General features: G+C 46.0%; 1 protein-coding gene across 2 annotated transcripts in view; it reads left to right on the top strand.

The window, feature by feature from the left end:
- The window catches only part of LOC115118964 (E3 ubiquitin-protein ligase RNF13-like), a 90950-nt gene that overhangs the window by 51296 nt on the left and 12085 nt on the right, over positions 1-27569 (top strand). For both annotated transcript variants that reach the window (XM_065009532.1, XM_065009533.1), the window contains exons 5-8: positions 13553-13640; positions 17694-17784; positions 18322-18427; positions 19041-19134. In XM_065009532.1, the coding sequence (XP_064865604.1) occupies positions 13553-13640; positions 17694-17784; positions 18322-18427; positions 19041-19134 (379 nt within the window). The remainder of the gene's footprint in view (positions 1-13552; positions 13641-17693; positions 17785-18321; positions 18428-19040; positions 19135-27569) is intronic.

Raw genomic sequence — 27569 nt, 5'->3', positions numbered from 1 at the left:
GAGCTGCTGCATACTCCGATATACGAGTCCCGCCCCCTCCAACCGCATATTACGCACGGCAGATGTTTTTTTATTTTAAAAAAATAATGTCTTTGGTACATAAGTGGTCTAGTCGATCCTTAGAGTTTGGACTGTATCACTATGCTTACTGGATGGACTGGCTACCTTGTGCTGCGCTCCAAACTGTCTTTCCATGAGTCTGGGAGAGAAAATATCCTGTTGGTGATGCTGTTGGTTCTTTGATTGTACCGGGCGACTTAGAGTTAGCCTACAATTATAGTGAATCTGTATTTGATTTTGAATAGCCTAGTAATAGAGCATTTAAAAAAAATAATTTCGTAATTAATAGGCTGACACGTTACCTTTTTCCCTGTAGAATATCTCACCACCGTTAGTTTCCATATCCTCCTCCTTTCTCTTTAATTCCTTTCTCAAGCAAGTGCGCCGAGTTGTCAACACTTTTAATGAAATATGTTTTGTTGTGAAAACAATATTTCACTTGGTTTCCCAAATGAACCACCGGGTAGCTTTCAGGAACATGGTTGGAGAGCCCATGGCATACAGAGATTGGGCGGAATATCTCCACAAACAGTGGTTGATGCATGAGGTGACTGCGGGAAGACGGCCTCCATTCGCTATTTGAGTGCGTACATGACATGTATTTTCCCCGTTCTAAATTAGAACACATTTTACACGTTAGTAAAGTCTGATGGGTGAAAATATGATCACATGATTAGAGAATGGGGTGTGCCGCCTGAGGTAAGAAACAGAGCTCTTTTGTGACTTTTTCCAAATCCTCAACAGCCTGTAGTCCCATCAAGCAGCCCAAACTTCTAATGTTCTTTATCATTCGCAACTAAATTAGCCAAATATCTCAAAATTTAGCATATAGGACCTGTTTCAAGTGATCATTGATATGATCAACATAGCTACTTCATATGCACTCACTCCAGAATGGGGGAAACATATCCTATCCATTTTAGTCAGCTAAATTCATTTGTATTACTCTTATAATAGAATTGCACAGGACTTGTGCATATCTTGTCAGCTACACTGAACTAAAATTTAAACGCAACAATTTCAAGGATTTTACTGAGTTCAAATAAGAAATCTGTCAATTTAAGTAAATTCATTAAACTCTAATTATGAATTTCACATGACAAGGAATACAGATATGCATCTGTTGGTCACAAATACCTTTTTTTTTTTAAAGATATGGATGTGGATGAGAAAACCAGTCAGTATCTGGTGTGACCACCATTTGCCTCATGCAGCGTGACACATCTCCTTCACATAGAGTTGATCAGGCTGTTGATTGTGGAATGTTGTCCCACTCCTCTTCAATGGCTGGGTGAAGTTGCTGGATATTGGTGGGAACTGGAACATGCTGTTGTACACGTTGATCCAGAGCATCCCAAACATGCTCAATGGGTGACATGTCTGAGTATGCAGGACATGGAAGAACTGGGACATTTTCCGGGAATTGTGTACAGATCCTTGCTACATTGCTATCAATAAAATGCAATGGTGTTCGTTGTCCGTAGCTTATGCCTGCCCCATACCATAACCCCACCACCACAATGGGGCACTCTGTTCACAATGTTGACATCAGCAAACCACTCGTCCAAACTGCCCGGTACAGTTGAAACCGGAATTCATCCATGAAGAGCACACTTCTCAAGTGTGCCAGTGAGCATTTTCCCACTGAAGTCAGATCAAGACCCTGGTGAGGACAACGAACACGCAGATGAGCTTCTCTGAGACGGTTTCTGACAGTTTTTGCAGAAATTCTTTGGTTGTGCAAAACCAAGGTTTCATTAGCTGTCCAGGTTGGCTGGTCTCAGACGATTCCACAGGTGAAGAAGCTGTATGTGGAGGTCCTGGGCAGCGGATGTGAGGCCGGTTGGACATTTTGCCAAATTCTCACAAACAACGTTGGAGACAGTTTATGGTAGAGAAATGAACATTCAATTCTCTGGCAACAGCTTTGGTGGACATACTTGCAGTCAGCATGCTAATTGCACACTCTCAACTTGAGATATCTGTGGCATTGTGTTGTGTGACAAAGCTGCACATTTTAGTGGTCCTTTATTGTCCCCAGCACAAGGTGCACATGTGTATTGATTTACATTTACATTTAAGTCATTTAGCAGACGCTCTTATCCAGAGCGACTTACAAATTGGTGCGTTCACCTTAAGACATCCAGTGGAACAGCCACTTTACAATAGTGCATCTAAATCTTTCAAGGGGGGTGAGAAGGATTACTTTATCCTATCCTAGGTATTCCTGAAAGAGGTGGGGTTTCAGGTGTCTCCGGAAGGTGGTGATTGACTCCGCTGTCCTGGCGTCGTGAGGGAGTTTGTTCCACCATTGGGGGGCCAGAGCAGCGAACAGTTTTGACTGGGCTGCGCGGGAACTGTACTTCCTCAGTGGTAGGGAGGCGACCAGGCCAGAGGTGGATGAACGCAGTGCCCTTGTTTGGGTGTAGGGCCTGATCAGAGCCTGGAGGTACTGAGGTGCCGTTCCCCTCACAGCTCCGTAGGCAAGCACCATGGTCTTGTAGCGGATGCGAGCTTCAACTGGAAGCCAGTGGAGAGAGCGGAGGAGCGGGGTGACATGAGAGAACTTGGGAAGGTTGAACACCAGACGGGCTGCGGCGTTCTGGATGAGTTGTAGGGGTTTAATGGCACAGGCAGGGAGCCCAGCCAACAGCGAGTTGCAGTAATCCAGACGGGAGATGACAAGTGCCTGGATTAGGACCTGCGCTGCTTCCTGTGTGAGGCAGGGTCGTACTCTGCGGATGTTGTAGAGCATGAACCTACAAGAACGGGCCACCGCCTTGATGTTAGTTGAGAACGACAGGGTGTTGTCCAGGATCACGCCAAGGTTCTTAGCGCTCTGGGAGGAGGACACAATGGAGTTGTCAACCGTGATGGTGAGATCATGGAACGGGCAGTCCTTCCCCGGGAGGAAGAGCAGCTCCGTCTTGCCGAGGTTCAGCTTGAGGTGGTGATCCGTCATCCACACTGATATGTCTGCCAGACATGCAGAGATGCGATTCGCCACCTGGTCATCAGAAGGGGGAAATTGATCATGCTGTTTAATCAGCTTTCTTGTACTCTGAAGGCGTCAGAGAATTGTATGTTTGGAAGTGTTTGTTTATTAATGGTCAATAGCCGTGATACTGTCGTTTGCATGATAATAACCGGCTAACAAAATGCAACGACTGCCAAAGCCCTAGCCGAGTCTCTCTATAATTGGTCAAACACAGGTTACTAACCCTTCACTGAGGCTTCACGAAGACGCTATGTTCATTCAGTGTTCTAGTTATCCTTTTCGCTAACCTTCCGGCTTCCAGCGTGCTAAAATGAAGAGCGTGAAGCATTTTTGTTTCTGACCGTAGACCTCAGTTTAGAGGTTTAGACTTCAATAAATACTCTTGTCAAGCTAACGGTGAAGGAAATGCTTCATTTTAAAGTGCTTTTGTTTTATTGTCACCCGGGAATTACAGTAATTAACAATAATGGCTGTTCAATTCTGATCGAGGATGTTGTTACTTTGGTGCTTGTTTGCAGACATGTGGTGCCTTCAGGCTGGGATTAAGAAAAGAGCTGTGTGTGTGTGTGTGTGTGTCCGTCCATCCAAGCATGTAGGTGTGCTATCGATTTCTCATTGTGAGGTTTCATGTCTCGGTAGGCTCTGATTTACACCTTTTTTTTCTCTTCTTTTCATTCTCTCTCTCTCTCGCTCGCTGTCTCTCTCTCTCATTCCGCAGTGAGGAATGCACTGAATGTCCTTATCTCTGCCCAGACAAACATTCTGTGAGCCAGTAGAGGTTGAATTCCTCTCAGATTCCAGGCAGACACACTGGCATTAGAGGAGAAGCAGCCTGAGTGTCCTCTCACCAGTACACGAGAACCCTTCAAAAACGCTTAAATAACATGAAAAAAGTCACGCTTATAGAATACTTTTTTTTGTATCCCCAAAGGAGGCTTATTTGCAGTGCGGCTGGTGGCAACGTCATTTAGCTGAGTCAACCTTTAAGAACACTGAACAACATGAACAAAAACACGAAGTCCTCTGACGAGCTCCTCACTTCAACCATCATAGGGTTGTCAAGGCTTTCCCCCAAAAACATCCCAATTAAGGGGCTCCCGAGTGGTGCAGTGGTCTAAGGCTCTGCATCTCAGTGCTGGAGGTGTCACTACAGATCCTTCTTTGATTCCAGACTGTATCACAGCGGTCTAAGGCTCTGCATCTCAGTGCTGGAGGTGTCACTACAGACCCTGGTTCCATCCCAGACTGTATCACAGCGGTCTAAGGCTCTGCATCTCAGTGCTGGAGGTGTCACTACAGACCCTGGTTCCATCCCAGACTGTATCACAGCGGTCTAAGGCTCTGCATCTCAGTGCTGGAGGTGTCACTACAGACCCTGGTTCCATCCCAGACTGTATCACAGCGGTCTAAGGCTCTGCATCTCAGTGCTGGAGGTGTCACTACAGACCCTTGTTTGATTCCAGGCTGTATCACAACCGGCCGTGATTGGGCACACAATTGGCCCAGCGTCGTTAGGGTTTGGCCGGTGTAGGCCGTCATTGTAAATAAGAATTTGTTCTTAACCGACTTGCCTAGTTAAATAAAGCATGTAAAAAATGTAATGAGCGGTAACATGAGGATTTGTATCAATCGCGGGGATTTGTTTCGCCAACTCTGCCATTACATGTAGCCTACATTGTACATTGTGCTGTACAAAACCACCACAACAGTCTCTAGTACTGTACAAAACCACCACAACAGTCTCTAGTACTGTACAAAACCACCACAACAGTCTCTAGTACTGTACAAAACCAACACAACAGTCTCTAGTACTGTACAAAACCAACACAACAGTCTCTAGTACTGTACAAAACCACCACAACAGTCTCTAGTACTGTACAAAACCAACAGTCTCTAGTACTGTAGTCTCTAGTACTGTACAAAACCAACACAACAGTCTCTAGTACTGTACAAAACCAACACAACAGTCTCTAGTACTGTACAAAACCACCACAACAGTCTCTAGTACTGTACAAAACCACCTAGTACTGTACAAAACCAACACAGTCTCTAGTACTGTACAAAACCACCACAACAGTCTCTAGTACTGTACAAAACCAACACAACAGTCTCTAGTACTGTACAAAACCAACTACAACAAAGTACCAAAACCACAACAGTCTCTAGTACTGTACTGTACAAAACCACCACAACAGTCTCTAGTACTGTACAAAACCACCACAACAGTCTCTAGTACTGTACAAAACCACCACAACAGTCTCTAGTACTGTACAAAACCACCACAACAGCCTCTAGTACTGTACAAAACCACCACAAGTCTCTAGTACTGTACAAAACCACCACAACAGTATCTAGTACTGTACAAAACCACCACAACAGTCTCTAGTACTGTACAAAACCACCACAACAGTCTCTTGCAGTTGAATCAAAGGGCAACTACACCCTCCATTTTTTTGTAGGGGGGGGGAATTGTTTCCAGACATATCCTGATATGCTTTAAACATTGTTTTAGTTTTCCTATAAAAAAAGTGAGTGAAATCCGAAAATGAACAGGAAACCTGGGAAAAATTCAACCGGGAAAAACGCAAACTGATTTTATAGGGTTGTTCTCTGACAATAACACCCCCTTTTGAGATTGTGCAAAGGCTTAAATCTGTTCCCTCTAAACAGTCAATGTAAATAAGATATTGTAACGTTAAAGTCTAATTATTTGTGAGGGTAGGTCATTGTAGGCTACTTGCTAAGCCTGCAAATTTAAAGATAACATTTAAATGTTACGCAACACCCACTTTCCCGGGCCAATATTATTTTAATTCGGTTAGGTTTCGGTTGGTAATGGCCAGATGTGCCGCTGGAAAATTGACCTGAATGTCAAGCGCTGCAAGGGCATGCTAATTTTAAAATACGGCTAGTCGTTATTAGCCTGGTTCTGGAAGGAATGCAGGTACATTGTGGGCATGGTTTCCCCAAAGGCATCTTAAGGCTAAGTTCATCTTCAGAACCTTTCGTAGGAGCATCGCTAAATCTCTTGAGCTATTTCCCAAAACCATCGTTGTTAACGTTGCACTTGAAAATGCTTGGAATCTCAACGCCTGCCTCAAGACTACTCGTAGAACAGCCTAGTGCGTCGTTAGCTGCTTCCCCCCCCCCCCCCCCTCTCTCTCCCGTTTCACTTTATACAAAGAAGATCTCTGTTAAACATAATCACATGGTTTTCATCTCTCTGTGACCTCCGATAACTTTATTATTTTTATTGTCATTTTATTTAACCTTTTATTTAACTAGGCAAGTCAGTTAAGAACAATTTCTATATTTACAATGACGGTCGAACCCGGACGACGCTGTGCGGCACCTCCTATGTCTTTGCAATTGGTACAGGTCATGTATAAAATGCTTCTAATTAAAACTGAGATGACTGAATTCAAATATAAACAGTAGGCAAAAGGCAGTGTGCAATCAATTGTTCCATTTAGCTTCTTGTAGGATACCGTCTGTACTTTGTCTCAATGTATTTCATAATCTGTATAACGTCTGCAGTGATATATCGAATCTGGGATTTAGTGCATTTTTATTGGAAAAGCATTAGAATAAAGCCACCTCAAAATGTGCAGGCGTAGGTGCTTTAATCTCTCTAGGTGCTGATCCGTCATCAGTATTGTGAAATAATTCGTATGTCAAGGTAAGATTTGAATGGAGAAAGCTGACCTGGGAACAGCGCTACCTTTCTTTTGATACTATCAGTATCGACAAATTCTTCTTACAGACGCACTTTCCAGCGCTATTGGAAAACCGAGCACAGGTCATTCTCGCCGTGCAGCTGAAACCAAATCATGTGCTTGTGCCGCCAACTGAAAAAGTTGGTAGCACCAGTGGGAAAAGTTAGTCTGGAACTCTTGCCTCATTGGGTTGGATTTGTCTCCTCTGTTCCAGTTTGTAAGCGTTTTATGCAGTGGGAATGAAGGGGGTGGGTTGAGACAGCATCAGGGCTGTTAGACTTAACAAGAATTATCTGCTGGCTCTCTCTGTCTCTCTTCAAAGGCAGCCTCCTTAAGGAGACACACAAAGAAGCACACACACACATAGACGCACGTTCACACACAAATACACCCACACGAATCAGAGCGCAGAAAATGACAGTGACTAACAAAAGGCTGCGCTAATGTCTGCTAGCATCTTGATTCTGTCAAACAACCCTTCGCTCATCCGCTTTGTCTGAATGAACAGTTACATTTTGTTATCTTAGCATAGCAACATAAAATGATACCAGACTATTATATTGGGTACAATGTGCGGAGTGAAAGCCTAGAATAACCTTTAGGCTCAGGGCTTAAACAAGCTATCGCTAGGCTACTTTGGTACATTCAGTGGGTGGGGGGGCAACACAACACAGCATCTCTGAAAGCCACTGAGAGGGCCACACATCCATTATTTATCTCAACAGATGAGGTTCGTTGCTCCGGCTATCAGGGCTCACAGCGAGTTCCGTGTGACTGAGAGAACCTGATTTCTCAGCTCTCTTCATGGTTTATTTTGTTACAGTATTTCCCTGTGCTTCACTCTCACTTGCAATTTACACCAAGGATAACACATCTTTACCCCAAATCATTTATGAGGGGACTTCGTAGAAGGATTTTATTCCTTTTTATGTTTTGTTTTTGTAAGTGAAGTTGGATTAGGATTAGGCATCTACAGTGATTCAAGCGTCTAATATGACTTTTTTTCCGTTTTGCAATTGTAGCATCCTTACACACTTCACTTACACACTACACTTACATCCTTTCACTTACACACTACACTTACACACTTCACATACACACTACACTTATACCTGACCGTAAGACTGTGGTGTGTTTATGCAAAAATTTGGCTGTAGCTAAAAGGTGTGTGTGTGTGTGTGTGTGTGTGTGTGCGTGCGTGCGTGTTCGGGCGTGTGTGTGTGTGTGTGCGTGCGTGCGTGTTCGGGCGAGTGTGTGTGTGTGTGTGCGTGCGTGCGTGTTTGGGCGAGTGTGTGTGTGTGCGTGTGTGTTCGGGCAAGTGTGTGTGTGCGCGTACGTGTTTGGGCAAGTGTGTGTGTGTGTGCATGTTCGGGCGAGAGAGAGAAACTAGTACAGACTACAGCAGGGTGGAAGGGGGGGAAAAAACTCTAGTTTACCACACTTAATGTGACAGTCTGTTTGGCTGTCTACTCTGTGAGTAAATGAAACAGGCAATTGCCTTTTTACACAAGCACGCACACACACACACACACACACACACACACACACACGCCACAATATCACAGGCTTCTTCAACAATTCCAACCATGACTTAAACTGGAACACTGCACCAACCATAACAGGTTGCCCTGCCAACCCAGCCTGCGTGCGTGCATATAGATCATGATGATCCACACAGAGAAAGACCATGCAGGTCTGAACAAAATGGCTGCCAAACAGGAAATACCTCAACTAAGCATGGAAGTATGCATATACTGTGCATTCGGAAAGTATTCAGACCCCTTGACTTTTTCCACATTTTGTTACGTTACAGCCTTATTGTAAAATGTATTTTAATCTACACACAATACCCCATAATGACATCACAATACCCATGATGACATCACAATACCCCATAATGACAAAGCAAAAGCAGGTTTTTAGAAATGTTTGAAAATGTATTAAAAAATGTAAAAACTGATTACATTTACATAAGAATTTAGACCCTTTGCTTTGTTGAAGCACCTTTTGGCAGCGATTACAGACTCAATTCTTCCAGGGTATGACGCTACAAGCTTGGCACACCTGTATTTGGGGAGTTTTTCCCCATTCTTCTCTGCAAATCCTCTCAAGCTCTGTCAGGTTGGATGGGAGCATCGCTTCACAGCTATTTTCAAGTCTATGCAGAGATGTTAGATTGGCTTCAAGTCCGGGCTCTGACTGGGCCACTCAAGGGACATTCAGAGACTTGTCCCGAAGCCACTCTCACATTTGTCTTGGCTGTGTGCTTAGTAGGGTTGCACATTTTTGGGGAATATTCAGAGGTGTAAACTTTCCATTGGAATTAACGGGAATATATGGGAATTAACGGAAATATATGCAAATTAATACCATTTTAAATGTAGATGGTTTTTTTGCATTGGATATATTTTACCATATCATATGGAGACAGAAACAAACATTTCAACTTATAATATGTAGACATACAGTGGGGCAAAAAAGTATTTAGTCAGCCACCAATTGTGCAAGTTCTCCCACTTAAAAAGATGAGAGAGGCCTGTAATTTTCATCATAGGTACACTTCAACTATGACAGACAAAATGAGACGAAAAAATCCAGAAAATCACATTGTAGGATTTTTAATGAATTTATTTGCAAATTATGGTGGAAAATAAGTCTTTTGTATATCTCTATACTTTGTTATATACCCTTTGTTGGCAATGACAGAGGTCAAACGTTTTCTGTAAGTCTTCACAAGGTTTTCACACACTGTTGCTGGTATTTTGGCCCATTCCTCCATGCAGATATCCTCTAGAGCAGTGATGTTTTGGGTCTGAATACATCCCCTTTTCTCATCCATAGTGGCAGTTGGTGAATGTAAATGGCTGTAAAGCAGTATTACTTCATTCATGGGGTTTCCTCATCAAGTTCTTCCTGTTTTGGAGCCTCTGTTGTAATCAGGGACACAGTTACACGAGGGAGAAGGACCAATGTTTCCCACTGCAGGGGAAGCTGTTGTATTTTAAACTCAAGCCTGTTTCTTTTCTTTCTTTTTTTTTCTCACCTGAGAGTACTTTCTGGGAAGAAGGTCCTAAACAGATGAGTTGTTAGTAGTGAAATGTCAAACGGTTTTTGACATGGAGCCAGGTTCTCCCATGGAACTCCCAGGTTCCATGGCTCCATGTCAACAGTGTTAACCTGTAGGGCAACACTGTTATTACTGGAGTCTGCCAGCACATGACAGAACTGTACATGCCCTCTATAAGTTAATGCATACCACCGACTCTATGAAGTAAGTTATTTTAGCCTTTATATTTCTTTCAGAATGCTATGTGTTTAGCCACATTACACACTATGCTAATTATGTCGATTTAAGGCAGCCCTCCGCACCTCTCTGATTCAGAAGGGGTTGGGTTAAATGCAGAAGACACATTTCAGTTGAATGCGTTCAGTTGTACAACCGACTAGGTATCCTCCCTATTTTATTTCTAGCCTCATTGTCCTTCGTGTTTTGGTGTGGCCATTGTCATTATCCACACAGTGCACCTATGGACCGGACGTCTGCGTGGCCATTGACACGTATTTAACCACACACTCACTCCCTCCCTGCCCCGAAGGGATGTCAGTTACAGTAGAGTTCAATCCTCTTCCCTTAAGCCAGTAACTATACTATCCCAGGGCCCACAGAGTATGGGTGATGGAGTTGGAATGAGGGCTTGGCAGAGGTGTTGGGGACCGTACAGAGATGGTTACTGCAGTATGGATACAGTATGGAGATAGTTACTACAGTATGGATACAGTATGGAGATAGTTACTGCAGTATGGATACAGTATGGAGATAGTTACTACAGTATGGGGATAGTTACTGCAGTATGGATACAGTATGGAGATGGTTACTACAGTATGGGGATAGTTACTGCAGTATGGATACAGTATGGAGATAGTTACTGCAGTATGGGTACAGTATGGAGATGGTTACTACAGTATGGAGATAGTTACTGCAGTATGCATACAGTATAGAGATGGTTACTACAGTATGGGGATAGTTACTGCAGTATGGATACAGTATGGAGATGGTTACTACAGTATGGGGACAGTTACTGCAGTATGGATACAGTATGGAGATAGTTACTGCAGTATGCATACAGTATAGAGATGGTTACTACAGTATGGGGATAGTTACTGCAGTATGGATACAGTATGGAGATGGTTACTACAGCATGGATATAGAGATAGTTACTGCAGTATGGATACAGTATGGAGATAGTTACTGCAGTATGGATACAGTATGGAGATAGTTACTGCAGTATGGATACAGTATGGAGATAGTTACTGCAGTATGGATACAGTATGGAGATAGTTACTACAGTATGGATACAGTATGGAGATAGTTACTGCAGTATAGAGATAGTTACTGCAGTATAGAGATAGTTACTACAGTATAGAGATAGTTACGACAGTATGGATACAGTATGGAGATAGTTACTGCAGTATAGAGATAGTTACGACAGTATGGATACAGTATGGAGATAGTTACTGCAGTATAGAGATAGTTACGACAGTATGGATACAGTATGGAGATAGTTACTGCAGTATAGAGATAGTTACGACAGTATGGATACAGTATGGAGATAGTTACTGCAGTATGGGGATAGTTACTACAGTATAGAGATAGTTACTACAGTATGGGGATAGTTACTGCAGTATGGAGATAGTTACTACAGAATGGATATAGTTACTGCAGTATGGATACAGTATGGAGATGGTTACTACAGCATGGATATAGAGATAGTTACTGCAGTATGGATATAGAGATAGTTACTGCAGTATAGATACAGTATGGAGATGGTTACTACAGCATGGATATAGAGATAGTTACTGCAGTATGGATACAGTATGGAGATGGTTACTACAGTATGGGGATAGTTACTGCAGTATGGATACAGTATGGAGATGGTTACTACAGTATGGGGATAGTTACTGCAGTATGGATACAGTATGGAGATGGTTACTGCAGTATGGATACAGTATAGAGATGGTTACTACAGTATGGGGATAGTTACTGCAGTATGGATACAGTATGGATGGTTACTACAGCATGGATATAGAGATAGTTACTGCAGTATGGATACAGTATGGAGATAGTTACTGCAGTATGGATACAGTATGGAGATAGTTACTGCAGTATGGATACAGTATGGAGATAGGTACTGCAGTATGGATACAGTATGGGGATAGTTACTGCAGTATGGATACAGTATGGAGATAGTTACTGCAGTATGGATACAGTATGGAGATAGTTACTGCAGTATGGATACAGTATGGAGATAGTTACTGCAGTATGGATACAGTATGGAGATAGTTACTACAGTATGGATACAGTATGGAGATAGTTACTACAGTATAGAGATAGTTACTGCAGTATAGAGATAGTTACGACAGTATGGATACAGTATGGAGATAGTTACTGCAGTATAGAGATAGTTACGACAGTATGGATACAGTATGGAGATAGTTACTGCAGTATGGGGATAGTTACTACAGTATAGAGATAGTTACTACAGTATGGGGATAGTTACTGCAGTATGGATACAGTATGGAGATGGTTACTACAGTATGGGGATAGTTACTGCAGTATGGATATAGAGATAGTTACCGCAGTATGGATATAGAGATAGTTACTGCAGTATAGATACAGTATGGAGATAGTTACTACAGTATGGATACAGTATGGAGATGGTTACTACAGTATGGGGATAGTTACTACAGCATGGATATAGAGATAGTTACCGCAGTATGGATATAGAGATAGTTACTGCAGTATAGATACAGTATGGAGATAGTTACTACAGTATGGATACAGTATGGAGATAGTTACTACAGTATGGATACAGTATGGAGATAGTTACTATGGATATAGAGATAGTTACAGTATGGAGATAGTTACAGTATGGAGATAGTTACTATAGAGATAGTTACTACAGTATGGAGATAGAGACTAGTATGGGGATAGTTACTACAGTATAGAGATAGTTACTAGTATGGGGATAGTTACTGCAGTATGGAGTATGGAGATGGTTACTACAGTATGGGGATATGGATATAGAGATAGTTACTGCAGTATGGATATAGAGATAGTTACTGCAGTATAGATACAGTATGGAGATAGTTACTACAGTACAGTATGGAGATGGTTACTACAGTATGGATACAGTATGGAGATAGTTACTATGGATATAGAGATAGTTACTGCAGTATAGATACAGTATGGAGATAGTTACTACAGTATGGATACAGTATGGAGATAGTTACTACAGTATGGATACAGTATGGAGATAGTTACTACAGTATGGATACAGTATGGAGATAGTTACTGCAGTATAGAGATAGTTACTACAGTATGGAGATAGTTACTGCAGTATAGAGATAGTTACGACAGTATGGATACAGTATGGAGATAGTTACTGCAGTATGGGGATAGTTACTACAGTATAGAGATACAGTATGGAGATAGTTACTGCAGTATGGGGATAGTTACTACAGTATAGAGATAGTTACGACAGTATGGATATAATATAGAGATAGTTACAACAGTATGGATACAGTATGGAGATAGTTACTGCAGTATGGATACAGTATAGAGATTGTTACTACAGTATGGGGATAGCTACTGTCTGATCCTGAGCCTGTGAATATAAGCTGTTCTGTGGTGGTCCAAGTGTCTAGGTGGGCTGGCTGAACGCACACTGATCCATAGGAACCACACACACACTGAACATAAATATTTTGTCTCCCGCAGGTGCTTAATGCCCAGAAGGCCGGGTACAAGTCGGCCATTGTTCACAACGTGGACTCTGATGACTTAATCAGCATGGGATCCAATGATCGTAAGTCCCCCCCCCCCCCCCCCCTGACAATCCTCCTCTGCACAATCACACAAACATGCAGCAGCACTACACACGGTCATCTGTTCATTTGGGGAGTAGAGGGGTAGTATATTAGTGGAGTAGTATAGTAGAGGAGTAGTATAGTAGAGGAGTAGTATAGTAGAGGGGTAGTATATTAGTGGAGTAGTATAGTAGAGGGGTAGTATAGTAGAGGGGTAGTGGAGTAGTATAGTAGAGGGGTAGTATATTAGTGGAGTAGTATAGTAGAGGGGTAGTGGAGTAGTATAGTAGAGGGGTAGTATATTAGTGGAGTAGTATAGTAGAGGGTAGTGGAGTAGTATAGTAGAGGGTAGTACATTAGTGGAGTAGTATAGTAGAGGGTAGTATATTAGTGGAGTAGTATAGTAGAGGGGGTAGTATATTAGTGGAGTAGTATAGTAGAGGGGTAGTGGAGTAGTATAGTAGAGGGGTAGTGGAGTAGTATAGTAGAGGGGTAGTATAGTAGAGGGGTAGTATAGTAGTGGAGTAGTATGGTAGAGGGGTAGTGGAGTAGTATGGTAGAGGGGTAGTGGAGTAGTATAGTAGAGGGGTAGTGGAGTAGTATAGTAGAGGGGTAGTATATTAGTGGAGTAGTATAGTAGAGGGTAGTATAGTAGAGGGGGTAGTATAGTAGAGGGGTAGTATATTAGTGGAGTAGTATAGTAGAGGGGTAGTATATTAGTGGAGTAGTATAGTAGAGGGGTAGTATATTAGTGGAGTAGTATAGTAGAGGGGTAGTATATTAGTGGAGTAGTATAGTAGAGGGGTAGTATATTAGTGGAGTAGTATAGTAGAGGGGTAGTATATTAGTGGAGTAGTATAGTAGAGGAGTAGTGGAGTAGTATAGTAGAGGGGTAGTATATTAGTGGAGTAGTATAGTAGAGGGGTAGTGGAGTAGTATAGTAGAGGGGTAGTGGAGTAGTATAGTAGAGGGGTAGTATATTAGTGGAGTAGTATAGTAGAGGGGTAGTGGAGTAGTATAGTAGAGGGGTAGTATATTAGTGGAGTAGTATAGTAGAGGGGTAGTGGAGTAGTATAGTAGAGGGGTAGTATATTAGTGGAGTAGTATAGTAGAGGGGTAGTGGAGTAGTATAGTAGAGGGGTAGTATATTAGTGGAGTAGTATAGTAGAGGGGTAGTGGAGTAGTATAGTAGAGGGGTAGTATATTAGTGGAGTAGTATAGTAGAGGGGTAGTATATTAGTGGAGTAGTATAGTAGAGGGGTAGTGGAGTAGTATAGTAGAGGGGTAGTGGAGTAGTATAGTAGAGGGGTAGTATAGTAGTGGAGTAGTATAGTAGAGGGGTAGTATATTAGTGGAGTAGTATAGTAGAGGGGTAGTATAGTAGAGGGGTAGTATAGTAGAGGGGTAGTATAGTAGAGGGGTAGTATAGTAGAGGGGTAGTGGAGTAGTATGGTAGTGGAGTAGTATGGTAGTGGAGTAGTATAGTAGAGGGGTAGTGGAGTAGTATAGTAGAGGGGTATTATATTAGTGGAGTAGTATAGTAGAGGGGTAGTATAGTAGAGGGGTAGTATATTAGTGGAGTAGTATAGTAGAGGGGTAGTATATTAGTGGAGTAGTATAGTAGAGGGGTAGTATATTAGTGGAGTAGTATAGTAGAGGGGTAGTATATTAGTGGAGTAGTATAGTAGAGGGGTAGTATAGTAGTGGAGTAGTATAGTAGAGGGGTAGTATATTAGTGGAGTAGTATAGTAGAGGGGTAGTGGAGTAGTATAGTAGAGGGGTAGTGGAGTAGTATAGTAGAGGGGTAGTATATTAGTGGAGTAGTATAGTAGAGGGGTAGTGGAGTAGTATAGTAGAGGGGTAGTATATTAGTGGAGTAGTATAGTAGAGGGGTAGTGGAGTAGTATAGTAGAGGGGTAGTGGAGTAGTATAGTAGAGGGGTAGTGGAGTAGTATAGTAGAGGGGTAGTATATTAGTGGAGTAGTATAGTAGAGGGGTAGTATATTAGTGGAGTAGTATAGTAGAGGGGTAGTATAGTAGTCGAGTAGTATAGTAGAGGGGTAGTATAGTAGTGGAGTAGTATAGTAGTGGAGTAGTATAGTAGAGGGGTAGTATATTAGTGGAGTAGTATAGTAGTGGGGTAGTGGAGTAGTATAGTAGTGGAGTAGTATAGATGTGGAGTAGTTTAGTTGAGGGTTAGTATATTAGTGGAGTAAAAGGGCTGAGTGGTAGTGGAGTAGTATAGTAGAGGGTAGTGGAGTAGAGGAGTAGTATAGTAGAGGGGTAGTATAGTAGTGGAGTAGAGGGGTAGTGGAGTAGTATAGTAGTGGAGTAGAGGAGTAGTATAGTAGAGGGGTAGTATGGTAGTGGAGTAGAGGGGTAGTATAGTAGAGGGGTAGTATAGTAGCGGAGTAGAGGGGTAGTATGGTAGTGGAGTAGAGGGGTAGTATAGTAGTGGAGTAGAGGGGTAGTATAGTAGTGGAGTAGAGGGGTAGTATAGTAGTGGAGTAGAGGGGTAGTATAGTAGTGGAGTAGAGGGGTAGTATAGTAGTGGAGTAGAGGGGTAGTATAGTGGTGGGGTAGTATAGTAGAGGGGTAGTATGGTAGAGGGGTAGTATAGTAGCGGAGTAGAGGGGTAGTATAGTAGAGGGGTAGTATAGTAGCGGAGTAGAGGTGTAGTATGGTAGAGGGGTAGTATAGTAGTGGAGTAGAGGGGTAGAGGGGTAGTATGGTAGAGGGGTAGTATAGTAGTGGAGTAGAGGGGTAGTATAGTAGTGGAGTAGAGGGGTAGTATAGTAGTGGAGTAGAGGGGTAGTATAGTGGTGGGGTAGTATAGTGGTGGGGTAGTATAGTGGTGGGGTAGTATAGTGGTGGGGTAGTATAGTAGAGGGGTAGTATAGTAGAGGGGTAGTATAGTAGTGGAGTAGTATAGTATAGGGGTGGTATAGTAGAGGGGTAGTATAGTAGAGGGGTAGTATAGTAGTGGAGTAGAGGGGTAGTATAGTGGTGGGGTAGTATAGTGGTGGAGTAGAGGGGTAGTATAGTGGTGGGGTGGTGGGGTAGTATAGTAGTGGAGTAGTGGAGTGAGTAGAGTAGATGTACCTTTGATTCCCAAACCTCTGGGTCAAGAGGAGCATTAGGACTCGCTGGGAGCTGCTGCACCCATAGCACCAAGCCCGACTCCTAGTGTCGTTGTGGAGGTATGTAAGTGCCGTAGTACGTCTCCAAACGGTTCAACCCTGTCCAAGTTGATCGCCCGGCCTTAGCTACCATCACACAAAGGAGTTTTTGGGGAGGAGGGATGGATATCGGTTTCTCTTTTCTTGACTGCTTTTTCTTCACATCATTTGCTGCCTGTCTCCCCGTCTCTTACTCCAGGGCGTATGACAACATATCATGAGTAACGGTGACAGCTCCTCGTGCTGGTAACTGTCTAGAACGGATCATCCGGTGAGATGGCTTCTTTTCAAACGTTGGACAGTGAGCCATTTCTTAACTCATCAGCCATCCAAGAGATTTCTGCCTCCGGGGTTCGGGGAACTTAACAACTGTCGCATATGAGCAGAATACTAAATGACAGTGGCACAAGTGGGCATCAGCCTGGTTCCCATAGACACTGAAAACTACCTCAACTGAAAACTACCTCAACTGAAAACTACCTCAACTGAAAACTACCTCAACTGAAAACTACCTCAACTGAAAACCACCTCATCTGAAAACTACCTCATCTGAAAACTACCTCAACTGAAAACTACCTCAACTGACAGCTTTAAAGATCTGTGGTTCGCCATGGTGTTGGTCTATCTAAGTAAATGTTTTCAGATAAGGCCAGACGTTGAACTGTAGCGACTTGATGTAAATGTTTTCAGATAAGGCCAGACGTTGAACTGCGTTGATATACAGCAAACTTCTTTCTATTCCAGTATTTTTCCCCAATAGCTGATTCGTGTCTTGGCTTTTCCTTCAAAACGTCATGTTATTTCATGATGGACATCAGTATGTATCCACTCCACAGGTGTATAAATAACTTCCCCTCCTCCTTTCCCATTTAGTGGATATTTTGAAGCAAATCGACATTCCATCAGTGTTTGTTAGTGAAGAGACTGCCAACTCCCTGAAAGAAGACTACACATACGACAAGGGGTGAGTCGGAGACCTACATCTTATTTCCATGTCTATCAACATAATTCAAGCCTCGGACATTACAGGCACCTTAACTGGCATAGTCTAACTGGGCTCTCTAACAATGATGTCCAAATAAATCTGCCAGCGTCATGTTGTTAAATAATATATTCCTTTTATTCAAATGAATTCAGTAGAAAGACAACATAAACCGGATTGTCCATCTTTTTAAAGAAATATATTTCTGTCTTTGACATAATAATGTAACACAATGTGTTGACTTGTCATCACGTTCCCAGCGCTCTGCCCGAGATCAGTGGATAATCTGGGATTTAAAAAAAAAAGATATCAAATCAAATGTATTTATATAGCCCTTCGTACATCAGCTGATATCTCAAAGTGCTGTACAGAAACCCAGCCTAAAACCCCAAACAGCAAGCAATGCAGGTGTAGAAGCACGATGACTAGGAAAAACTCCCTAGAAAGGCTAGCCGACGATACATTGTAAACACTTGAATATATCTCCATAATGGTGCTACTGTTGTTGTTGTTCTCCAGGGGTCATGTGGTCCTCATGCCAGACTTCAGCCTGCCTCTGGAATACTACCTGATCCCCTTCCTCATCACCGTGGGAATCTGCCTCATCCTCATCGTTGTTTTCATGGTAGGCAAATACACTGGTAGAGTTCATTCGTTAATGTGATTGAGTCAATGGTGGCATGGCAGATCTGTGGGAATGTCAGGAGTAGGGAGTTTTTCTAGGATGTTCTGGTCTGAGGGCACTAGGCATCGGGCTTGGTGACGATATCATCAAGCTAGGACAAAAAGCAGAGCTCGTGCTCATTCGATTTTTTTTCTAGCTCACTCGAACATTATTACTAGAAGAAGAACCAGTTACCCAAGTCATCCCATTTCCAACAGAATTGACACAAGAACGTTGATTAATGTAATTCTGTTACAATGTCAATCAAATCAAATGTATTTGTCCCATACACATGGTTAGCAGATGTTAAAGCGAGTGTAGCGAAATGCTTGTACATACAAATATTGCTTTAGAATTGGTTGTGGAATTTTTCAACTGCAGAGAATTCTCTTATAATTTGAAAATAACTGTCAACCGAATAGTGACGTTAGACTTTTGGCAAGAGGCTTCGAAGTACAATGGCGTTGTGAGGTTCAGAAAAACTCTTGTGGAGTATTCATCAGGATTTTTTCGACGAAGTTAAGGGGCTTAAAAACTCCCTAACTGACTGTTGGCTTTTCCCCTCCTCGCTCAGATCACCAAGTTTGTCCAGGACAGACACAGGGCTCGGAGAAGCCGTTTGCGCAAGGACCAACTGAAGAAACTCCCCATTCACAAGTACAAGAAAGGTATGGAGGGAAAAAGCTATCGACATGGCAATCTGGACAGTTTTGTGTTAAGCATGGGGATGGCACTCCCCTCATGTTGTGTAAATGCCCTGATCTTGTTACATCTGTGAATTGTTGTAGTAATGTCTGTTATGGATGTGTGGTATCCTCTTGTGTTTTTCTCACTTTGCGTTAATGTGAAACTGCTTCAGCACAGGTTCAGGTCGTCCCTGCTGAGGGAGTACCTGTGTACATGGAGACATGGGAGAACAAAGAGTCTTAAAATAGTTTTGCGTCTGTTTGTTTGCTTGCCTTTTTGTATGCGTCAACAATACAAAGATTGAAATCTGCCTTTATGATCGGAGAGCACACTTACCCTTGTATGAGGGCATTGATCTATCGACCTTTGTCCTCTACGAACAGTTGACCGTAAACGCTGATCTAGCAGGTCAGCTCGTCCTAGATGAGAACTCCAAACTGACCTCAACCGGCTCTAGACACGCTATGCCTTGTGTCATGTGACTGGGCCACGATGAGAGTGACATTAAGAATGACTTATGAAATAATGAGATTAGCCAGGCCGTCATTGGAAATATGAATTGGTTCTTAATTGACCTTTGTGGTCAAATAAAGGTTAAAAAATATATATATATATATTAAGAAATACTGCTTGATTTTCCAAAAAGCCAACCCCACAGATTAAGGCTCCTTACTACTGAGACTAAATACAGGGCTGAAGGTGAGTAATGCCACTCTCAATACAAATACATCTTCTGGTTACCTTGAGGGATGTATTTTAACTTGAGAGGTTTTCCTCCATTTTTGCTCTTGTCTCTCTCAGTGCAGGAGGAATTTATAGTCCATGTTTTTGCATTGCTAATAGGGATTTGTCCAAGATAGTCTGCGAATGTCAGTCCTCTTTTCACACTGGGAAGGAGTTTAGATGCCCCTGCCGGGTTTGGGGTGGGAAGCCATTAAAGATCTGCTGTGCAGGGAACACTGAAGAGATTTTGTCTGAGTCTGGCTGGCGCATACTAAGTAGCAGAGCTTATAATGGGGGTATGGCGAGACTCCTCCCTCTGGCTGGCAGTAGCATGTGCTCTGAGGAGAGGCAAACGGGCAACACACACAAACTGTGTGTGGCTGTGTGTGTGTGTGTGTGTGTGTGTGTGGCGCTGTGTGTGTGTGTGGCGCTCTGTGTGTGTGTGTGTGTGTGTGTGTGTGTGTGTGTGGCTGTGCGACAGCCCTTGTCTAACTGACAGTTTCCGCGGGCGTTCCATAGAGTTCAGACGTCCCAGGGAATGGGTCCATCAGTTAGCTGGGTTTCTGCTCGCTCTGCTAGTGTTGTGGCGATATAAAGCGGGGACACCGAATCTCTACCTAAATCACCCTTTTAAGCCCCGAACTCGGGATCCCTGCAATCATCGCACAGAATGGGTCTCCGGGGACTCCGGGCTATAGCTTGACGTTTTTATAGAGCGTTTAAGTAGTGGCAGGTAAGGGGATAGCATTGAGTGTTATCAACGACAGAGATTGGACTGTTTTGTATTTAAAACTATGATCTGAGGGTTTTCTTGCTGCTGATTGGCCTGTTAGGACTGAAGGGGATTATTCCAATGTTGTTAGTTGTTCCTAATAGGCCGGAGTGGGTTGCCAGCTTGGCGCCATTTCAAAATGGAAGGTGAGTAGCTGGATAACTAGTATAGCGGAGCGATGTTCCGGGATGGAATGGCATCCCAGATTCGCACTCGTCCGTGGCCAAACCTTGCAGCCTCCCCATATTTCTCTCTACATGGGGCGGCTGATGACTCACGGAGCCTTTTAAAATGGCTCGTCTGACTCGTTCTGTGCTCATTGTTTACACCAATGGCTCTTTTCTACCTTTTTCTACCAACTCAGCGCTCACTTTCTCCAGCCCGGGGTATTTTTAGCTATCCCTAACACCACTCTGCGACAGCAGAGTTCTTCTGTCTTGGCTGGCTTTCTGGCTTCTGCTGCGATGTGGTAATGATGCCTAATGGTGCCCTCAGCCACCCGCCTCCTCCCCCTCAGCTAAACCTTGATGCCTGCTGAGTCTGGTCTCTAGGGATTTGTTTTAGCAGGCTGTGTGATACTGTGATGCCGTCTGTCTGTTTTGAATGGTTTTGTGGGGCCTGGTCCTCATTGGCTGTGTGTGTGTGTGTGTGTGTGTGTGTGTGTGTGTGTGTGTGTGTGTGTGTGTGTGTGTGGACAACTGAAAGAGAAGGCCTGTCACTAAGGGCTTTGGATTGGAACCAGTCTGTGCACACTGCAAAATGAAAATGTTAATTGAAGATGGGAACCACGCGCCACAATGATTTTATCGCATCATCTCCCACAAGTGCCTACAAGTCAGACAATTTAAATCAACTTCTCTCTACACTGGCCTCTATGTCCTTTGCTGATAACACATCTAACCTACAGCCAGTGTTAACAATGCTAATGCTAATATAATGGTATCACCACAGATAAAAGATAGTTCATGCAGCCTAGTGGTTAGAGCGTTGGACTAGTAACCGGAAGGTTGCAAGTTCAAATCCCCGAGCTGACAAGGTACAAATCTGTCGTTCTGCCCCTGAACGAGGCAGTTAACCCACTGTTCCTAGACCAGTTTAACCCACTGTTCCTAGGCCGTCATTGAAAATAAGAATTTGTTCTTAACTGACTTGCCTAGTTAAATAAAAGGTCAAAATTAAAAATATTTTTAAAAGTAGGTTGCATGGTTTTGCTCACCTTAAGCCTACAAATACCTCGTGCCCATACCAGTAGTCTTAAAGAGGCTTCCTTGGGCCACTGTTCCTGGGCCGTCATTGAAAATAAGAATTTGTTCTTAACTGACTTGCCTGGTTAAATAGGGGGTATAAATCCGAAGCATGTGTTTTTAGAACTTCCAGTCATCACCAAATATGGTCCTGAGAGGAAGTCCAGTAGCAGGAAGAGGGAGCTAGATGAAACTGGGACAACCTTTTTTTTTTAAATTTTTTTTTATTTAAAAAAAAATTCACATCGAAGAAATATTCTGTTTCCAAAACTAATATCTGTCGCGAACAGAGTGTAGATACGTTTTGTAGAAGACCCTTTGCCAAAGCTTCCAGGGCGAATTGAGTTCTTCTGTACACGCACTTCAGAGTAGGTGTTCCTTAACGGAAATATGCAGATACATGCTAAAAACACACCAATAGGATCTCGCTCGTTCCTGATTGGCTCTAACCCACCTCCTTACTTGTTCTACCCACTGTGTTCATATGCTCCCTTTGGAAATGACACAGATGAACTATCTTCAGTTCGTTACCACCAGTATCTTTGATATCACACTGGAGTGTTAGCACGCTAGGTCTTTTGACTTGTTTTCCCTGTCATTCCAGGGGCTGTTTGGGGCTGAGAGACTCATCCCAGAGAAGCACAGTGTGCACTGATGCAATTATACCTCCAGTGGTGTGAATAAAGCGAGTATTAATTCCCTTAACTGAGCGATGCAGGCTTCTATGGGCAGCGGGGTGACATGTGGGCGAGATGCTAGCTGATTAGCCGGGCCTAGTGTATTGTCTGTGCCGTTACAGAGCGGTGCGTCTAGCCTGCAGTGTTAATGAGGAATTTGGTGTGTGTGTGTGTGTGTGTGTGTGAGAGAGACTGGCGTGGAATGATGTCAGACTTGCATGTCTGGAGATGAGACTCACAGGCAGAACACACTGTACATATAGAGCACAATGGAGGGGCTCTGAATAGACCGGTACCTGTGTCAATGCCATGTACAATAGCAGCGTAATTACCACACAATACTAGTCCTTGGAGTATTATGTAAAGGTATACAATAATACTAGGCTGGTTAACATGATGTCATTCTAACGTTAGCTAATTCTGGAGCATAGGGCCTAGTACTTGTGTGCCATTTTTGTACCCTTGTGTTGATGATAACCGTTTGCTAGTCTTGTTGTTAGCCCTTGAATTAGCTTTGATGCTATCCCTAGTTTTAGTTCCTGTGGTCTTAGGATGCTAATGCAGTTTTCTAGCTCCTCGAGTATTGACTTTGGTGTAGTCTTATTGCTATCCATATAAGCTTACCGTGTGACTGTGTCCTTTTTGACTGTCTTTCCGGCTCTGTTTTTTTAATTTGACCTTTTATTTAACTAGGCAAGTCAGTTAAGAACAAATTCTTATTTTCAATGACAGCCTAGGAACAGTGGGTTAACTGCCTGTTCAGGGGCAGAACGACAGATTTGTACCTTGTCAGCTCGGGGGTTTGAACTTGCAACCTTCCGGTTACTAGTCCAACGCTCTAACCACTAGGCTACCCTGCTGCCTCTACACTCTAACCACTAGGCTACCCTGCCGCCCCTCCACTCTAACCACTAGGCTACCCTGCCGCCTCTACACTCTAACCACTAGGCTACCCTGCTGCCTCTACACTCTAACCACTAGGCTACCCTGCCGCCCCTCCACTCTAACCACTAGGCTACCCTGCCGCCTCTACACTCTAACCACTAGGCTACCCTGCTGCCTCTACACTCTAACCACTAGGCTACCCTGCCGCCCTCCACTCTAACCACTAGGCCACCCTGCCGCCTCTACACTCTAACCACTAGGCTACCCTGCTGCCTCTACACTCTAACCACTAGGCTACCCTGCCGCCCCTCCACTCTAACCACTAGGCCACCCTGCCGCCCCTCCACTCTAACCACTAGGCTACCCTGCCGCCCCTCCACTCTAACCACTAGGCTACCCTGCCGCCTCTACACTCTAACCACTAGGCTACGCTGCTGCCTCTACACTCTAACCACTAGGCTACGCTGCTGCCTCTACACTCTAACCACTAGGCTACCCTGCCGCCCGTCCACTCTAACCACTAGGCCACCCTGCCGCCCCTCCACTCTAACCACTAGGCTACCCTGCCGCCCCTCCACTCTAACCACTAGGCTACCCTGCCGCCCCTCCACTCTAACCACTAGGCTACCCTGCCGCCCCTCCACTCTAACCACTAGGCTACCCTGCCGCCCCTCCACTCTAACCACTAGGCTACCCTGCCGCCCCTCCACTCTAACCACTAGGCTACCCTGCCGCCCCTCCACTCTAACCACTAGGCCACCCTGCCGCCCTCCACTCTAACCACTAGGCCACCCTGCCGCCCTCCACTCTAACCACTAGGCTACCCTGCCGCCCTCCACTCTAACCACTAGGCTACCCTGCCGCCTCTACACTCTAACCACTAGGCTACCCTGCTGCCTCTACACTCTAACCACTAGGCTACCCTGCTGCCTCTACACTCTAACCACTAGGCTACCCTGCCGCCCCTCCACTCTAACCACTAGGCCACCCTGCCGCCTCTCCACTCTAACCACTAGGCTACCCTGCCGCCCCTCCACTCTAACCACTAGGCTACCCTGCCGCCCCTCCACTCTAACCACTAGGCTACCCTGCCGCCCCCCACTCTAACCACTAGGCTACCCTGCCGCCCACTCTAACCACTAGGCTACCCTGCCGCCCCTCCACTCTAACCACTAGGCTACCCTGCCGCCCTCCACTCTAACCACTAGGCCACCCTGCCGCCCCTCCACTCTAACCACTAGGCCACCCTGCCGCCCCTCCACTCTAACCACTAGGCTACCCTGCCGCCCCTCCACTCTAACCACTAGGCCACCCTGCCGCCCCTCCACTCTAACCACTAGGCTACCCTGCCGCCCTCCACTCTAACCACTAGGCCACCCTGCCGCCCTCCACTCTAACCACTAGGCTACCCTGCCGCCCTCCACTCTAACCACTAGGCTACCCTGCCGCCTCTACACTCTAACCACTAGGCTACCCTGCCGCCTCTACACTCTAACCACTAGGCTACCCTGCCGCCCTCCACTCTAACCAATAGGCTACCCTGCCGCCCTCCACTCTAACCACTAGGCTACCCTGCCGCCCCTCCACTCTAACCACTAGGCTACCCTGCCGCCCCTCCACTCTAACCACTAGGCCACCCTGCCGCCCCTCCACTCTAACCACTAGGCTACCCTGCCTCCCCTCCACTCTAACCACTAGGCTACCCTGCCGCCTCTACACTCTAACCACTAGGCTACCCTGCCGCCCCTCCACTCTAACCACTAGGCTACCCTGCCGCCCCTCCACTCTAACCACTAGGCCACCCTGCCGCCCCTCCACTCTAACCACTAGGCCACCCTGCCGCCCTCCACTCTAACCACTAGGCCACCCTGCCGCCCCTCCACTCTAACCACTAGGCCACCCTGCCGCCCTCCACTCTAACCACTAGGCCACCCTGCCGCCTCCACTCTAACCACTAGGCCACCCTGCCGCCCCTCCACTCTAACCACTAGGCCACCCTGCCGCCTCTACACTCTAACCACTAGGCTACCCTGCCGCCCTCCACTCTAACCACTAGGCTACCCTGCCGCCTCTACACTCTAACCACTAGGCCACCCTGCCGCCCTCCACTCTAACCACTAGGCCACCCTGCCGCCCCTCCACTCTAACCACTAGGCCACCCTGCCGCCCCTCCACTCTAACCACTAGGCCACCCTGCCGCCTCTACACTCTAACCACTAGGCTACCCTGCCGCCCTCCACTCTAACCACTAGGCTACCCTGCCGCCTCTACACTCTAACCACTAGGCCACCCTGCCGCCCTCCACTCTAACCACTAGGCCACCCTGCCGCCCGTCCACTCTAACCACTAGGCCACCCTGCCGCCCCTCCACTCTAACCACTAGGCCACCCTGCCGCCTCTACACTCTAACCACTAGGCTACCCTGCCGCCCCTCCACTCTAACCACTAGGCTACCCTGCCGCCTCTACACTCTAACCACTAGGCTACCCTGCCGCCCTCCACTCTAACCACTAGGCCACCCTGCCGCCCTCCACTCTAACCACTAGGCCACCCTGCCGCCTCCACTCTAACCACTAGGCCACCCTGCCGCCCTCCACTCTAACCACTAGGCTACCCTGCCGCCTCTACACTCTAACCACTAGGCCACCCTGCCGCCCTCCACTCTAACCACTAGGCTACCCTGCCCCCTCCACTCTAACCACTAGGCTACCCTGCCGCCTCCACTCTAACCACTAGGCCACCCTGCCGCCCCTCCACTCTAACCACTAGGCTACCCTGCCGCCCTCCACTCTAACCACTAGGCCACCCTGCCGCCCTCCACTCTAACCACTAGGCTACCCTGCCGCCCCTCCACTCTAACCACTAGGCTACCCTGCCGCCCGTCCACTCTAACCACTAGGCCACCCTGCCGCCCCTCCACTCTAACCACTAGGCCACCCTGCCGCCCCTCCACTCTAACCACTAGGCTACCCTGCCGCCCGCCCCTCCACTCTAACCACTAGGCCACCCTGCCGCCTCTACACTCTAACCACTAGGCTACCCTGCCGCCCCTCCACTCTAACCACTAGGCTACCCTGCCGCCTCTACACTCTAACCACTAGGCTACCCTGCCGCCCTCCACTCTAACCACTAGGCCACCCTGCCGCCCCTCCACTCTAACCACTAGGCCACCCTGCCGCCCCTCCACTCTAACCACTAGGCCACCCTGCCGCCCCTCCACTCTAACCACTAGGCTACCCTGCCGCCTCTACACTCTAACCACTAGGCCACCCTGCCGCCCTCCACTCTAACCACTAGGCCACCCTGCCGCCCTCCACTCTAACCACTAGGCCACCCTGCCGCCTCTACACTCTAACCACTAGGCTACCCTGCCGCCCCTCCACTCTAACCACTAGGCTACCCTGCCGCCTCTACACTCTAACCACTAGGCTACCCTGCCGCCCCTCCACTCTAACCACTAGGCCACCCTGCCGCCCCTCCACTCTAACCACTAGGCCACCCTGCCGCCCCTCCACTCTAACCACTAGGCCACCCTGCCGCCCCTCCACTCTAACCACTAGGCTACCCTGCCGCCTCTACACTCTAACCACTAGGCCACCCTGCCGCCCCTCCACTCTAACCACTAGGCCACCCTGCCGCCCCTCCACTCTAACCACTAGGCTACCCTGCCCCCTCCACTCTAACCACTAGGCTACCCTGCCGCCCTCCACTCTAACCACTAGGCCACCCTGCCGCCCCTCCACTCTAACCACTAGGCTACCCTGCCGCCCCTCCACTCTAACCACTAGGCCACCCTGCCGCCCCTCCACTCTAACCACTAGGCCACCCTGCCGCCCCTCCACTCTAACCACTAGGCTACCCTGCCGCCCCTCCACTCTAACCACTAGGCCACCCTGCCGCCCCTCCACTCTAACCACTAGGCTACCCTGCCGCCTCTCCACTCTAACCACTAGGCTACCCTGCCGCCTCTACACTCTAACCACTAGGCTACCCTGCCGCCCTCCACTCTAACCAAGGCTACCCTGCCGCCCCTCCACTCTAACCACTAGGCTACCCTGCCGCCCCTCCACTCTAACCACTAGGCCACCCTGCCGCCCCTCCACTCTAACCACTAT

Source organism: Oncorhynchus nerka, linkage group LG25 (genome assembly GCF_034236695.1).
Source record: "Oncorhynchus nerka isolate Pitt River linkage group LG25, Oner_Uvic_2.0, whole genome shotgun sequence".
Taxonomy (NCBI): domain Eukaryota; kingdom Metazoa; phylum Chordata; class Actinopteri; order Salmoniformes; family Salmonidae; genus Oncorhynchus; species Oncorhynchus nerka.
This window is presented reverse-complemented; position numbering and strand designations above follow the sequence as displayed.